A 17,840-nucleotide genomic window follows, 5' to 3' on the forward strand; every position below is an offset into this window, starting at 1 on the left:
AAAGTGATCGATATTCTTTGAAGGAAAAACGTCAGAAACAAACCCAAAGACCAAAAGATGTATTTTGTTGTTGACAATCGATCCTGTGAAGATGAAAAAATTTCTGCTTTGCGTTTTTTTCGGAACGTTGAAAAACTCTAATTTCGATCATCCTTTAAGATAAAGAGGTTGCGAGATTTGGGTTAGCGAGGCAAAATCGTAATCCTCAAAAATCGATGTTCCAGCCTCACTGATTTTTTAAATGGCTATCGCTATTGAGCTGGATTAGTTATAGACTCGCGGTTTTTTTTATAAAACGCGGGAAAGATAGTACTTTAGTATGTCACGTGGTAGCCTTTTCGATAATCTACGGGTCGTCTTAAAATCGAGAAAAAAGAAGAAATTTCAATTTTTCGGCACTTTCCTGAAATTTTTATCAGGGCTACCATATATCGTTGGAAAGCTAAGGGTTTCAGCTTTTCATTGGTAAAATTTGTTTTTAGCTATCATTTCCAGCTCAATAGCGATAGGCTAAAGTTTAACAACAGTCATCGGGCCGATTTTCAGACCGCGCCAGCAAAACTCCTTACGCCCCGCCACACGGAAGACTAGATTTCATCCCCCATTTTTGGCGCGATTTTGGTGCTTCCGAAAATTATTTCTTGCTGGCGTGGTGTAAGGAGGCGATTCTTTGAAAAGAGGGTTTTTTTGTGGTTTGAAAATGGAATAACTTTCGAACTACTTAACCAATTTTACTTTAACAAATGACCCCTCATTTTTCTCACAAAGGTAAGGGCTTTCAAATAAAATTAGTTTGGTTTTCAAAATTTGAGGGGAAAATTTTGGCCTGTCCACCCTAACACAACGTTGGAGCACACAGTTTCCCGGGCCATTTCTGAGAAGTTTGAATTACGGGAAAGATGTACAGTATCCAATTCATTGTATTGATTGAAACATTGAAAACTATCCACTGTCCAGAATTAGGAAGCATATGCTTTTAGGTAGTTGGATTTAGGACCACTCACAGTATCAATCAGGTGGGAGAGTTTGGATATTTGCAGCACCTTCATGCACTTTTTCTTTGAGAAAATAGAAGGTGTGCAATAGATTTAATGGGTTTTATAAGAAGGTAATCACAACAAAAACACGCAATAATATTCTACTTAAAACTATCGAACACTCATAACATTTTGTGTCTAAAAAATGACTTCCATCATTTGTCTAAGATATCTTGGCATAGTCATAAATAAAACCCTAAATAAACTTACATCAAGTAACTACATAAAACCTCTAAATTTGCATTTAAAATTCCTCAGCCTTTTGCAGTGAACACCCTTTTTACTTTTTCCCTGATGATGGGACTTTCGCTCTTGAAAAATTTCCACGGCAGCGAGATTGCCCCGCTTTGTTAGGAACTAACCCTTTCCTCCCTATTGCAACAAATGAAATCTGTTTCTCAAACAGTTAGGATATATCAAGGCCAAAGAAACTAGGTAAAGCTAAGACGACACGTTCCTCAATCAAGGGACGGTTTTACAGGTATAGGGCGGTGTGGCATAACCAGTACGCGATCGCAAGACGTGACTTGTTCAAAAACCTTCAGCAGAAATATCGAAAAGTAAAATTGTGTTAAAACAGGTAGCTTTCTTTTTTGACCAGGTATGCTAAAACCATTTTCTGTGAAAAAAAAAACACAAAAAACGTTAGTCGAAGGACGGGCCCGATTCACAAATCACCGTCACTAACGGCTGATCTCGATCGAGGGACGTACCTCAATAAAAACGTCTTGTGTCCTCTACTGGCCAGATTATGTATTTAGCAACTAGTGCAGATTCTAAAATTAGATCTTTCTCACGAAATGCTTATTTTGATGACCTACGGAAGATTCCGGTTATCCGTGGATCAAGAGGTAGAGTACGACTCCCTCAATATGAAATTTAAATTTCTTCATAATCCATAATTCTAGGTTCCAGGCTCGCTCTGGTATATAGTATTATTTTATATTTTATAATACCAACTTATTTCTAATTTCTCTAGTGTATATATTACGTTCAGAACATGCTTGAACGAAAGAAAAAAATTTTTCTGAAAGAAAAACTCATTTCATTGGTCATCATTAGATCTCGGGTCTCAGAAGAATTAAACAAACTACCGCAGATAATAAATATGTAATCTGCTTTAAGCTTAAAATGGGATATAAGCTCTCCATCCATTCGATTCTTTGATTGATTGAGTGATTGATTGATTGATTGATTGATAAAATTCTTAACAGTCCGTCCGTCGACACAGGTTGAATGTCAGAGAAAGCTCAGCTGTGGTGCTCACAGCTAACGAATGACAGGGTATATTGTTTTTTTCTGCGTGTTTTTAGGGACTAAATTAAGCAAGGAGCTTAAACTAAGTCAGGTATTTTGAGAAGCTTAATCTTGCCAGATTCATCAAAATCCAGAATCAGTTCTCGTCAAAATAAGTTTCGCAAGTACTATAACTTTTCTAATTTAAAGCGTATATACACGGGCCTTGTTTTTGGTCAAAAACCGTAATCAATTTTACTACAATCATTGACGCGTGGCTGAAATTTATATGAAGGATGTATCTGGCCATGTTGATGAAGGGCGAAGAGCACGCTATATGTTAGAAAAAGATGCATCTTTCAGCTGGCGGGAGGGTTGAAGCTAAATGCTAGTCAACGTTTTACTAGTAGACTATGTTCTGAAAAGCCGAAGCTCAAAGTCATAGTCCGTGTTTTCCAAGATATTTTATTTAGAAAAGAAAATAATCAAAAAAGTTCAAGTTCGAAAATCTACAAACAATACATTCAATGTATGATGGAATCAACTCATTCTAAAAATATAGATTTTACAGTCTTGAAATATAGATTTAACCTAAACAGAATTGTTTTACGAGTTCAGTACAATCGCATCGAATACACTGATAGCTTTATTAACGATCTTTCGTACACGCCATTGCATCTTATTCCTCACCCAAGTGACATCCAAAAATCCGTTTGTTGAAGAATTCATAATTAGTTCCCTCAAGGTATCTAAAATCTATTGCCACGTCCTGCATTTCAAATTCATCCTTATCCCGTCAATTGTAATATTTGGCGTCATCGACCATTACGTTGTATTCCAAGAAAGTAAAATCGCTTTCTGAATCGAAAAGACATATGCCTGATTTTCTGTTTTTCTTGACTATGCCAGCTTTAGAATTTTATGTACAGGTAGATGAAAACATACGATGAAAACACTGACTGCTTAAAGTGTTTAAAGTGTTTTGTAATCATTCAAATTATCACAATATTTACACGAACCAGCGCAATGTTTTCGCATCATAGACGGGTGGGTTTTGCAGACATGGTGTTCCGCCCATATGTTGCATCGGAAGGCGTAAGTATAATTGATGTCATCTTCACACACTGAATATAAGAAGAATAAAGAAGAAAAATTTAATGGCAGCTATGTTAAAACTTTGAGAGCCTATCATAAAATTCTAAGATTTATATTCAGGCGTTACGGTTTCGTATCGCTCCGGTATGATATTTGATAAGAATGGAAATGATCATATTGATTTCGGAACGTTTCGGAGCAACGAAACGGAGCAGTTCCGTTCCAATGAAAATAGTGGAGCGAAAACGTATCAGCCGTTTCGATCTGTTTTGCTTTTTGACATCTTCTTTTCGACGTCTTCTTTGACGTCTTCTTTTTGACGCTTCGAATTTTGACGTTCACACAGTGCTTCGAGCCCGTTTCGATTCAGCGCGATACGAAACCGTAACATCTGAACATGGTCTAAGTTGCTTTAGCATGTAAATGAATATTCGAGCTGATGAACAAGGTCTGTGGCTTCGATGTTTGACGGGTAAGGAAAGTTTAGGAGCAGTATGAATTAAAGCTTTCATGATTTTAAGCAAGAATATTCTTGCTTTACCCTATTCGGCCTGTTCGGAGGTAAAATTATTGGTAATAGCTCCTGAAATAATAGAGCTTTTGCCGTTTGACGTGAAATTTTCTGTAAATTCCTAACTTTTATTTAGCTTCAAAATAAAAAAAAATTGACACTTTTCCAATACAAATTTATTTTTTATGTCAAATATATCGTTTATCGTTAATTTATTGAATATTTAGGATGAAATAAGCAGTTTAAACTCAGCCAACTTTTTTCTAAAGCCTTTGTTAGAATACAATAGCTATTTATAAGAACATAGGAAATTTTCGGTTTTTGCTCACTTCGCGCATGATGAATGACGACATCAAAAAAATTTTTTTCTTGAAAGTTACCTTATGTGACAAGGATCTTGTGTGCCAAATTTCATTCAAAAAGACCCACTAGATCAAAAGTTAAGGGGTGGTACAGGAAAAGCCCCCCACCCCCCTAGTTCTAAACTGCTCCTAAAAGCCTAGGTTGAAATAGGGTTGAGGATAAAGTAATAATCTTGAGATGGATCGGATGCGTAAGTAAGGAGCAAATTACAATCTTGAAATGAGCTGGATGTGTAGAATCTTAAATAGGATTATCTTTCAGAAATATTTCACATTGGCAAGTATCGAAATTTCAGCCAAGGCGTCCTAAGATGACGCATTCATGTCCGAAACTGCAGTATGAACCAAAGCAGAGAAAGTCGAGCTTCACTAAACTAACCTTGCGTATCAAAGACAAATTCTTGGTCCGTAAAAGCACCGCAAATGTCAATTGCTCGAACCACAACTGTGGTGACTTCAGAACCATCCTGTGGTTTGATGGTGAGGATACCAGACTCATTGACGCATATTCCGGCATCTTTATTGCCAGAGATACTAAAATTTATTGGCTTTTTTTCAGGATCTTCTACAATGAGTTGGAAAGGATTTTTATGATCGACCATGGCGTAAAATCTGGTTTTGTTGTTTTTGAAAACTGGTGGAAGGTTGTCTGTGAAGGGAACAGGAAGGAATAGTTACTACTTGTCCAGATTAAAAATAAGAGAAGACATTATTGGTATTGTATCGTATAGTTTTGTTTTAGTCTAGTTCCTTTTTTTCGATTACGTTTGTAATGAGTCCAAGCGGCTCTTTCGGCTACAAGATCTCTGAAAAGATGTCAGAAAAGAGATAGTCCACTTACCCGTTCTTTTAGCGAAACTTCCCATGTTTACGTCACAAATTTCGCACCAATCAGCATGATGAGTTTCACCGTCAGTATAACAATGCCTAAAAATAATTCAAAATGACATTTAGAAAATAATTGTAGTTGAATGTAGCCGATGGTACAGTAGTTAAGAAATGACTTTTCAAATAATACCCGTTCAAGGGAAATGAAACGATTGAAATTTTAAATGCACTGTTACATACATAGCCCTAAAACACATTTTCGAATTTTTGTTAAAAATCGTACCCATCTTTGACACAACCATCGGGACAAACACATCTCATGTCATTTCCCGTTTCATCATTCCATTCACAAAAACCACCATTTTCACTTTCGCAAGAACATTTCTTTGATTCGAAAACAAATTCTTTCTCTGAAAATTCTCCACAAATATCAGTTGCTGTTATCACGATTTTGAAACTGTCAACATCTTTGGATGTGGAAGTCAAGACCCCTTCTTTACTAATGTTAAATTCATCAGATACGCCTTTAATCGCATAATTCACCGTCTTGTTTTCAGGGTCCTCAGCCAATATTTGAAAGGAATGATTTTGTCCTCTGAATGCGAAGAATGTCGTGCGGTTACTGAAGATAGGTGGAGAGTTGTCTAAAAAGGAAAAGATAATATCATACATTTTCATGGAAGTGGCTTATGTACGACACACATAAAGCACTCACGATAGTACCCCGGAACACAGGATTGTCTCGTTAATGCGGAACCAATTGAGATTAAAATCATTTGTGATTATTAAAAGGTATATGTGAATTTATTGAATGAAAAAAAGACAAAAAGCACGGCAAAATGACTTCTCTTGGTGGATTTTGACGCCCCTCGTATTTGCACTATCCCCCTCCGGGGGTACAACCACCGCGACAATACGATACACATTTCTACGTGATCTTGAAAAGTTCAATAAATCTAACCTTTTAATGTTCTTTTGACATAAAATCCACGTTTCGAGTCACAAATTTGACACCAGTCCTCAGGGTCAACTTGCGAATGTCGCGCACAGCCCCTGGATCGAAAAGATAAAATGATTACACCTGCACATATCAGAAAACAAACAGTAATCAACCAAAACGTACTTTTCATAACACCTCATTATGAAAGCGGCGTTCAGATCAAGTCGCAAAATGAAAGAATCTGCTCCCAACGAAAACAGCAATGCAATAGTATCAACAAATTATGACGTCAATTCATCCCAAACTTTTCTATCAAATCTGAACAAATTTTTTACAAAATTTCTGAAATTTCATTAAAAAACTTGGCTCGAGGTGAATCATAAGCATAATTCTTAAGCATCTAATAAGCATAAACTATGCCTGGATGCTTTGAGAACTTAAGCATACACGAGCCTGACCAAGGGGCATACACTTGCTTATAAAAAAAAAACATGTATTTTTAGTTCCTCCTCAGTCTTTGTTTTTTATTTCAGGAATTATTTTAGGTTGGGGTCTTTCGTCACTTTCTTTTTAGTTCTACCTTTAAAATATAAAAAAATTATCAATAAAAATGCAATAATGCTTAGATTGTTGTACAATCGAAATGACATATGACTGAAATGATAATTGCAATTAAAAATATGCAGAAACAAGGGGAGGGGGCTACTAACAAAGAAACAAAGAACAGACAGGGTAGCTTGTACATTATTTAGGAGTTTCTACCCCGGAAAAATATTAGTGCAAGAAGATGGAGTACAAGAATTTTGCTTAGTGAGTTAATTTAGTTCATTGAATTTAATTAATGGTTACAAATACGTACATGTACGTTTATTAGGCACCCGAGAGTAATTTCACAAAAAAACACAATGCAAGCTCGAGATTTCGCATTTGAATCGAGAGACGAAGAAATCAAAGATAAATACAAACTATAGTGAACTCTCGCTAATTCGAACCTCTACTTTTCGAATCTTTCTATAATTTGAACTAAAATATTATGGTCCCCTCAGCTAGAAATAAAGAATACTCTCTGTAACGAATCTTTCTCTAATTCGAAGAAAATTCTTGGTCCCTTGAAGATCGAATTATAGAGAGTCAACTGTATAAAAAATTCAACTTTCTCAAAAACAAAAACAGGATATGGTTTTTCCGAAACATACCAAAACATAACACACTTGAGGGCCGTCCACATAGTACGTACGCACTAAGGGGGAGAGGGAGTCTTCTTAAAAGCGTATGCTTGCGTACGGGGGAAGGGGAGGGGTAAAAGGAAAATGTACGTACGCAGAGAAAAGTGTTTCATAGCCCTTTTTTGCTTGTTTTTTGTCGATTTTTACGTTTCTTATACGCACCAAGGAATAGAAAAAGTTTCTTAATAAACATCATTGAGTCTAATGTATGAAATAAAGGTCCGAACCAAACGAATTGAATTCGAAATTTTCTTCAACCGAGGGGGGGGGTGGATGAAAAGTACGTACTTACCAGGGGGTATAGCCATTTGCGTACAGGGGGAGGGGTATCCGATTTTCGACATTTCAGTGCGTACGTACTATGTGGACGGCCCCTTGGAGTAATCTGTGCTTATTTTACAAAATTAAGCAGCATAAAAACTTATAGTATAATGCAATTCGAAATTACAGAAAAATCAGATGCTTAGTCCAATATACTACAAAATAAACGTAATAGGTGTTCCAATCAATAAAGGGTCAACTTTAAAAACTTAGAATTGTCATTTTTCAAGGGTTGATTGTTTCTTTATTTCGAATGTTCCTCCTGACAGGTTCTGATAGATCCACAAGTACTTCTTTGCAAATCAATGTCAACCTTTCTTCAAGATCTGGTGCTTTCCTGGAGAAAGAAAAAACGATTTTCAGTGAAAAAGAAATACCTTTTTGATTATTTAATTTAATGACAAAGTTAAACATGAAAATGAAAATAATGGCCCTGTTTTCAAGTCAGCGAAGCCTTAAAATGTTCTTAATTTGTTCTTAATATTTAGGCCATGGAAGCCTCGTGTTGTTATACAGTTTGTTCTTATAATAAAAAAACGTGTATGTCATGTGCAAAAACAGGGGAAGATCAGCAAAGCGAAAAAAGCCTTTGTTTGATTTTACATTCGGCAAAATATCAAATTTCATTAATTCGATTCAAAGACTCCATCTTCTTCCGATATGGAAATTGCAGAAGTTTACCTGATAAAAAGTTTGTTGTGATGTTTTGAATATCTTGAACCAATTCCTGAGTAAAAAGGTAATTTATTTACTTAAGTAAAGAAAATGAGTTCTTGAATGAGTTTTGACAAATCTCTTCTTATTGAAAGGTAGAACTTTGTTTCCATGTAAGACCCAGAAACAAAAGCCATCCGCCAATTTGAAAGCAATGACAAAATTAGAAATCTCGTTACATTTTCTACTTCCTTATCAGCCTTCACTCAATATCAGAAGTCGATCGCGATTGATGCTGATTGTTAAAAACATAAACAAATATTCTTTAAACCTACCCAGGTAGTAAATAGAAAACAATATCGATCAATGGGACATTGTAAAGAGGATCTCTTCTAACAAGTAAATAGTTTTATATACCTCCAGCGTTTGACAAGGTTGCGTTGTAACTTTAAACGAGTCTTTACACGAGAGATTGGTGACACTTGTTTCTCCCTCTTCTTTAATCGAAGGCTCCGGTATTTCTTGACGACTCTGATTAACCATAATGATATCTCCGTCACGTTTTGCTTTTAAAGAAACTTTCTCACATGAAATCCCAAATAAAGCGTCGCCATTTTCTGTTGATTTTATTTGATCACTGGCATTTTCCCGTGTGCTCGATTTTAGTTCTTTTTCCTCCGCGATCACAGTCTCCAGAAAACTCTCTTTTACATCCGTGGTAGAATTTCTATCACATTCCGTTTCCAAAGCTTCTGATCCAACGAACGACTTAGATATAATGCTAGCACTTTCATCATTAGTGTTTAGTACAAAACCTTTATTACCTTTACCAACTTCTTTCTCAGCTTCGAAAGAAGGCGCAGACAATTTTGAAAGATCTTCGCTTGTTGTTTTCGTAAATATATCGAGTTTAATTTCCGTAGCAACTGAGTTAGACGGAGTTTTGAGCACAAATAATTCCTTATTTTCGATGTCCTTGATATTTTCTTTGGTTTTTGACTTCATTTTATTTCGAGAAAGAGTTTCATTTTCAATTAAATCAATATCAATAGTGATAGGGTTTGCTTTTCCTCCATAAACTGTTGGTTTTTGAGTTGAATGTTGTTCCTGCTTAGCACCAGTGTTATTTTTTTTCTCAATTTGTGTTTTTTCTTTCATGAAAGAATCCGTGATAATGTTTCCAGTGTTACATTTAGATGTCTTTGTATGTTCCGTGGTGATGTGTTCACTCATTCCAGCGTTAGATTTAGATGTCCTTGTATCTTCAGTAGTTATTTCTTCACCGGTACTGGTTGAAGATGAAGACTTGGATGTATTTGTTGACTTTTCAGTAGGTCTTCGCGTACTGATTTCAGTGTTGGATTTAGATATCATTGAATCTTCCATACTGGATTTAGCATTAGAATTTAATGTACTTTTATTGTTGGTACTAATTCCTGATAAGATATCTTTGACAAGTACTTTTTTACCACCCCAATGTTTTTTAACTAACTCGTCTCTCGCTTTATAAACATCAGGCATAGACATACAATGTTTCATCCTCATATGTTGTTCAAAACTCATATCGCTGCAAAACCACATGTCGCATTGATCGACTGCGCATGGCAGAAGAATATGTTTTCCTCCGTGCTGTTTCATACACTTAGCCAATCGTGTCTGCTTGACCTCCTCCATAAGAGCTTGTCGTAACTTAAAACCATGTTTTCTTACCAAATGATGGCTAATTAGTTTCATTTGTTTCATTTTAAATTCTCTTCCACATACAGGGCAACTTGCAGCCACCTTAACTTTTTGCATATTAACTTCTTTTACATCAGTTATAACCACACGGAGACTAGCTTTATTATCAATTCTTGCTTTATTGCTACTGTTTTTCTCCCTCTCATATTCAGCATCAACAGCAGGAGCTGAAATTTTGTAGTCTGTAGATAGACTATTGTTCTCGAGTGTTTGGGAATTACTCTTTGAAGGCTCAGAGCGTTTTGATTTATTTGAAGGCTGGATGTTAATCACTTTAGTGTCTTCATCATCGTCAATAACAATCGATTTTCGTTTTTCACCGACATTGCTTTTCACATCTTTCGTTAATGAAAAGTCTTTCTCATATTGTGCTTTATCATCCTTTAAAGCTTCTCTCAAAAGCGTAGGGTTGATTGTAGTATAAGCACTATTAATGGGTGGGCACCCAGTACTTTTGAGTGAACTTAAAGCGTCGCTCATAAAGCTTTTCTTCATCACCACTTTTTGTTTGCTAGCGATAGAAGGTGTAGATAGAGATGGGTTAGTTTTGGATGATGGGAGGTATGTGATGGATTTTTGTGAATTAATTGAATCTTTCTGGGCATTATTCGTGGAAATATCTGCTCTTTGGCTGTTTTTACACGAACTTTGTTCATTCGCAGCTGGGAGACGCCGTCCAAAATCGTCTAAATCTCTGGCTTTAGGAGCATTTTGACCCCAAATCTTCTTTTTTAATGTGATCATGAAATCAATGGCACCTAATCGATCCATGTTATGTTTCTTTAACTGAAGGTGGTCGATAAGGGAATCCCAACATAACCAAATTCTACATTCTTCACATGGCATTATGATATGTTCACCGTGATGTTTTCGTTTGCAGATTATGATGCGTTCTTGTTTTAAAGCTTCTGTAACTGATCGTTTCTTTTGGTACCTGAACATTGAAAGAAGGACAAATGAATTATTCTCTTCCATTAAGAATAAAAACCGTTTTTCTGTTTAATCATTAAATGCATTAATAATTCTTCTTCTTAGCGAGAAAATCAGCGAGAAAATAAACACTCCAGGTGCCGTTCTACAAATCTGACCCATTTTTTCTCAGGTTCTATATCAACGAATCAACAGAAACAAAAATTTTTCAATAATTTGCGTAAGTATTTCCTAATCGAAGAGGCGCAACTATGGACTGGAGAAAAAGAAAATCATGCACAAATCAAAGTATTTCGAGATAAATTTAAATCATACTAAAACGTTGGTATTACTACCTACCTATGCTCCACCATTAAATGAATTTTCAACAAGTTGGTAGCATTACTAGGAGTGTTAGCCAGTAACTCTATTTTACATGCTGGACATTGGTACTTGATGAGACCAGGGTTTGAGCCGTTATTTCCCTGTGCTTTTTTCACTATCGGGTTCGTTGATTGATATAGATTTTCTTTCTTTTTATTTTTGTTTTTCTTCTTTTTGGTACCGGTAGGTGCGAGTGGTCGGTTAAGAGTTTGATTGCTTGTGACCATACAATGTCCAGAAATTCTTGGTGGTCCCATTGTGTTTTTTAATTTTTTGTCTTTTATTCTATTTTGATCAATATTCTATAAAATAAAGAAAGGGTTTAACATTTTAAGTCAACTACAATCCCCAAAAAATATTTTGAGGTAGAAGTATTCTGAAGGTTTTTGCAATATAAAAACCCGTCCGTCCCCCGGACCCAAGTGTCAATGTTGATTAATTTTTCTTCGCTTGATAACTTGTATGCAACTCAACACGCCATGATGGTGCCACACTGTGGCCACAAAATATACCATCAAAAAATCAAAACAGAATGGAAGTCATACACGTTTTTTTTTTATAAGAACGTCAAAAATTTTCGAAGCTTTCGGATGTTCTTAGTTTATTGGATTTGAAGCCTAAAAATGTCCTTAAAATGTTCTTATTTTCAGCATTTTTTGAGCATTTTGTTGTAATTTCTTAAGAAATTGCATGTTTTTAAGTCTCCAAAGCCTTAGAATGTTCTTAGAATGTTCTTAAATTTTTGGGCCTCGAAGCCTTATGTTCTTATATAGTTTGTTCTTATAAAAAAAAACGTGTAGGCATAGATGCGTTGTTCATAGCTTTTTCCCATGTGGTTATGACCGTTCCTGAGAAAATTTAAAAATAATGTTTTCATAAAAAGAACTTTTCAAAAAATACATGAAATCCTACACTCTCACTTAAGTTTATTATTAGCAAAAAAACTAAGCTCGCCGCCTCATCCACCAATTATTAATGAAGCAAGGAGTTTAGAGCAAACAATTAGGTGTTTAGATCTCGAGAAAATTCATTTTTAAGGTAAGGAGGGAGGGTCAGTACTAAAATCTAGGACATTATGGTGTTTAGTGACGTGGTGGTGGTATACCAAAAAAAAATTAAAAATCCTTCTAGTACCACCCACTTGGTACTATTTAGTTTTTTGGTACTAGAATTAGTGATTTTCATCATTTTTTTAATCTTTCAAAGAAAATTGTCCTGAGTTCAATTATTTATGCATTCAGAAAAATGTCTTTAATGTTTGCTCAATTTTAATGAGGCAGTATTGTTTAAAAGCTTCAATTTTTCCAAAAATATATATTATGTGGCGAAAATCAGCACTTTTGAGAATTTTTTTTGTGAAGACGAAAATTGGGTGTTCTCTGTGTTAAAATGTCCCAAAAACTTTTAGTACATGGGTAATAAAATACTACCTCTAAAATGGGATGGCGGTATGTAAAAAATTCTCAAAAACTCTTTTAGTACTCATATATGTCTGAGAATTTAATACCGACCACCCCCCCCCCGTGTGATAATATGATGATATGATAATATGAAAAACTGCTGATTGTTTCTAAAAAAAAAACACTAAAAAACCAAAATTTCACCGAAAATCTTTTTTACGAAAATCTGCTTGAGCCATTTATTACCTACTTCCATGCAAGAAAATCAGAAAAAAAACAATGATCCAATATTTCACGAAGTCCAAAAAACCCTTTTTCTAGCCGTATTTTTACGACAATCGAGCTCCGTCACATTTGAGGTTTAATAGTTATGCATCTTTGTGCCAAAAATCAGAAAAATTGAAGGAGCCAATCTCGAGAAAAGCTGGTAACTAACGCACAAACGAACCGAGCTATCCAAAAATCGAGATCTTGATATTTAAATTTAACAAACCATACAATTTTTGGATACTACTATTTCAGGGCTATCCAGTTGTGGGAATAATTATTTTCTGAATATGATCCCAGCTAAATGCTGACGAAATGTCGATTTTTCGCCTTAAAAAAGCTATTTCTCGGCACCAGGTGTCGAAACTTAACAAATAACCCCAATTTCTTTATCTACTTTTCGAGCAGAAGCTGATAAGAGATTGTTCCATCAAATATTTGATTTCAAACTTCGAGAAAACCGTTATAGCAAAGGAGGACCCTTGATAATTTCTCGTGATTAACTAAAAAAGAATTCACTCCAAAAGTGCAGGAGATCCAAAGGGCAAACTTTTTTGTCAATTCTACACTCTATTAGGAGCATAATGTCAGAATATTTGTCCTAATCTAAGTGGTTCCCTACGAAAACCTGTTTTAAGGCATTTTTTGAATCTCGGACGCTGGTCTATAAACAAAATTTAACAAAATTTAACAAAACTCGAATACAAAATCAAATACAAAAAAAATTCAAATTTCAAATTAGGCTATTGTTTTGCAAAATCTTTTTTAAGGGGTTCAGAGAAATCCATCAAAACTTCTTTGCATACCATTGTCAACTTTTCTTTGATTTCAGGAGCTTTCCTGAATAAAAAAAAGACATGAAACGAACATATCTATCAAATGTAGGGGCGCCTAAACTGTGAATTTACGGAAAGTATGTGTTTGAATTTTTGATCATGCTTCAATTCGATTGTCAAATGAATTAGCTCACCTGATGAATAGTTTAGCGGTTGTTGAAATATTTTGAAGGTCTTGCACCAATTCCTTGAAAAGAAATTAATTCAAATTATGTCAACTTATTGACGTCTGAAGCATAAAAAAGATGACAAAACATAATATTTTGTAAATTCTTTAAGGAGAAATCAATCGAATCAAGAATATGTTAAAGTGGTAAAGTGACGATGGTTTTTAGCCTCGAGAACTGTATGTTACGTCTTTTCTCGGCGTTGATAGATTCCAAAAAAGATAAATAAAAATAACTAAATAACTAAGGAATAACTAATTACTCCAAAGCAGTTACCTAGAGACAAGATAATTTATCATGTTTTATTGGCTGAGGGAAAGTAATGTATGTGGAATAATTAGTTATTCTAAAGACTGTCGCGTTCGCCAAAACATATATAAACGAAAACTCACTTTGAGGGTGTGGCTGGACACCGAGACATTCCCATTCAAACAGTCTGGCGAAAGACTAACGGTTTGGGACTTGGCGTCAACCCTATGTATTGTGGTATGTGGCATGGATAATTCGGTTTGGGTGCTTTGGTGTTTCAAGGTACTCCGTAAATCTGTGGTATGTTTCACAATCTCGAGTGAATTTTTCAATGCAACAATTTCAGTGTTATAATGGGTGGCTACAAGGCTATTCTCGCTGCATTCTGTAATTTTTTCAATGTTGGCACCACAAGTCGCATTTTCTTGACTTTCGTGTATAATTTCAGCTGGCAATTCATTCTGAAGTTGCGAAGAATCGTTTTCCGGGTTCGAGGAAGGTTTTATGATCGATTTTTTAATGAATTCTTGTAGGTTGCTAGACTGAGGAGCATATCTGTTATTCGGCATGTTTTTAGGGATTGATGTTACATTAATGGACGAATCATGTACTTGTTCGAATAATTCGCTGTCAGACTTCTGGCTATTGGATACTTTCAAAGCGTCTCTCGGATAACATTGAATTGGTGTATATTTTGATGTCAAGGCAGCTTTTTCTTGAACGGTCACAGCGCTCTGTTTTAGATCAAGGTTATTATAAGCATTACTTTCATCTGACAGTTTTGGAAGTTTCGACAGTTTAATTGCAGAATGTTTGACATTTGTACTTGAATCTACTGTTGGTGTAGGTGATTGAAACTGTAACGTTTTGAGATGATTTAAGTGTTTGGTTTCAGAATTTACATTCGACTTTTCAGCAGTTAAATTTGTGGGATTTTCTGATGGTTTTGAAATCTTATCATCGCTAAGGTTGATAATAGAAACATTATCATTCTGACTCAGTGCTGGTTTGGGACGGTTAGAATCTGTTTCCTTTTCAGTTACAGTTTCGCTTATTTTGAATTCAGTTTTTGCTGCAGTCGAACTTTGGGAATGTTGGACTTCAGTAGTGTTAGAATCGCCAAGAATCAATGTTGAATCAACAAATGATGAAGTACTCGGCTCTTTAACTTTGCGCATCATATCTCTAACGAGTACAACTTGACCACCGTGAAACTTTTCGATAAGTTTTTTTCTTAATTTTAGAGAATCAGCAAGAGAAGAACCATGTTTGTATTGCATGTGATCCTGAAAACTTATCCCTCCAGCACATATCCACTTATCACATGAGTTGTCAGGGCAACGCATGACACCGTGTTGACCATGATGGGTGTTAAAGCAGAGCGCCATTCTGCGCTGTCTCGCGTATTCAACTTTTAGTTGCATCTTTACGTAACTGTGCTTGGTTTCCAAATGACCGCGTATATGTTTCGTTTGCATTTCTAAATTACACTCAGGGCAAAAAGACATCAAGCCAGCTAAATTCATCTTTTTAGAAAGGTTAATTTTCTTAGATCTTGTTTTAGAACCTGTCTTATCTTTATCAAGTTTGGTCTTTTTCGTAGGAAGATCACTACTACCGACACCAGCACTGCTTCGTCCCTCAATTGTTCGTTTTTTCTCACTGACAATTTCAGGCGATTCGACTTCTGATTCAATGCGTCCGATTTTTGAGTTTTTTGATATGATTTTATCATCATCTTCAGTGAGGACTGCTTCGATTTTTCGTTTACGCGATTCATTTCGAGCCTTTAGCAGCGCTTCTTTTAAAGATGTTGGATTCATTGTTGTGTATGCTTTATTAATCGGAGGAGTGCCGACATTGTCAAATAAAGAGGTTGTACACAAAGTCCCTTTATTCAATGTCTTTTCATTATTTATCAACGAGCCTGCCTTTGAACTAACACTCGTTGATTCGCGTATGCTGAAACAACTGAAGTTAACTGATGTATTGTTGGTTTCGATTCCTCTTTTTGGAAGAGGAGAAGAAATGTTGCCAGGTGACTTTTCTTTAATTTTCGTCAGCGGCGACCCTGCATTCGTACATAATTTAATTGTCTTCGTGGGAAGAGAGCGGTCCTCCATTGATTTGAATGCGATTGCTCTTTTCTGTGTATCTGAAGACAGCATTGAATCTAAATCAAATTTGGTTGTTGTCGTCACCAGGTTTCCGAAATTGTCAAGCTCTCGAGTCAACACAGATTTAGTATTCCAAAATTTCATCTTATGTGATTCAATCAATGCCAAAGCACCAGTACGATAAATCTTATGTTTTTCCATATGATCAATGAAAGTATTTATACTACACATCCAGTGATTGCATATCTCACATGGTAAAAGGATGTGGTTCCCCTTATGCTTTCGTTGGCATATCTGTGTTCGCTCTTGTTTGCTCGCAATGAAAGACCCTTGCTTAAGAGGGAAGCTGAAAAGAAATTTATAAATTCAAAGTTATACTAATTGTCGAATGAATTTAATGTGTTTTATTTCAATACTAATAGTTTCAAGCCGTGGAGACGATCATCAGTTGAAAATAAAATTTAATTTCAAGTTACAGACAACTTTTATCATCATTTCGACTTTATCTATTTCAATATTTTTTCTCGTTTATCTTGCTACCCCTAGAAACCCTGGATTGGATCAAAAATTAAAGCCGGAGACTTTTCCCTGGTTGACTTGAAAGAATTAATCTTTTTTTCAGTATTTTACGATTTGCAGGCTTTTGAGGCTTTTGAGCGTTTAAAAAAGGGACCTTTACAGCTCGCACATACCCTACAACCATTTTGCCCAAGAACTAATGAGCTGACGAACTAAAATTAGTCTTTTAACACCTGGAAATGTTCGTCCACCCCCTGTAGGGACATAAAATGGAATGGCCCGTTAGCGAAAGCACAAGTGCTGAAGAAATAGTTTCGATCCAGTGTACAAGGTACGCGAGTTGAATACACCTTTTCGACCGTAGCCGCCAATTGTCGCGCGGGCTACGGTCGAAAAGGTATATTAAGTGTAATGAAAAAAAAGAAAATCACCCGTGTTTGTGTTTCATATGATCTCTCAACTTCTTTCTCATCTCAACTTTGCACGTTGGACATTGAAAAAGTGGAAAATGTATGTTTGTCTTTTTCTCCTCTGTAACACCAATGGGTAGATTTTCTTTGCTGGTAATAACATTTCCATCGATACAACTGAGAATTCTTGGTGGTCCCATGTTTTTTTATTTCCCGTTTTTTAATTTCTTGTCTTTTTAGTTCTTGTTTTTTTTTTATTTCTTGTTTTATTTCTTGTTTTTTCTATTTCTTCTCTTTTTTTCTGATTTTAGTACAACTTCTCTAGAATATAAAAAACATTAATATTTGAGGTCGGAATTATAAAGTATGTTATGATAGTATCAGACATTTGCTCGTACAATATGAAAAATATTTTACAAACTCCGAGATTTTTTCGGATGATATTTAAAATATAAGGAAAAATCCGGAACGAGTATCCAGTATCAAACAATAAAGAGTGAATGATTTTCTGTTTAAGACTGGTATGGTACCGGTTTTAGAACAATGTTACACCAGAAAATTGATCAATTCAGTAAACAAATGTATTGATCATACATTGTCCAAGTGTGGTTAGAAATGATGTCTGAATTTTC

The 17,840-nt window shown here is 35.5% G+C and overlaps 1 protein-coding gene across 1 annotated transcript; it reads right to left on the reverse strand.

Moving 5' to 3' along the window:
* Window positions 1-2,718: 2,718 nt before the first annotated feature.
* Window positions 2,719-17,528, reverse strand: LOC136802360 (uncharacterized). The gene is made up of 8 exons (XM_067059086.1): window positions 17,230-17,528; window positions 14,306-16,625; window positions 13,881-13,933; window positions 6,031-6,122; window positions 5,353-5,713; window positions 5,083-5,168; window positions 4,621-4,890; window positions 2,719-3,397 (listed from the first exon to the last, which is right to left on the reverse strand). The coding sequence occupies exons 1-8, from the start codon at window positions 17,406-17,408 to the stop codon at window positions 3,246-3,248; spliced, it is 3,513 nt and encodes a 1,170-aa protein (XP_066915187.1). The 5' UTR covers window positions 17,409-17,528; the 3' UTR covers window positions 2,719-3,245.
* Window positions 17,529-17,840: the final 312 nt, after the last annotated feature.

Source organism: Clytia hemisphaerica, unplaced genomic scaffold (genome assembly GCF_902728285.1).
Source record: "Clytia hemisphaerica strain Z4C2 unplaced genomic scaffold, Clytia hemisphaerica genome assembly, whole genome shotgun sequence".
Taxonomy (NCBI): Eukaryota; Metazoa; Cnidaria; class Hydrozoa; order Leptothecata; family Clytiidae; genus Clytia; species Clytia hemisphaerica.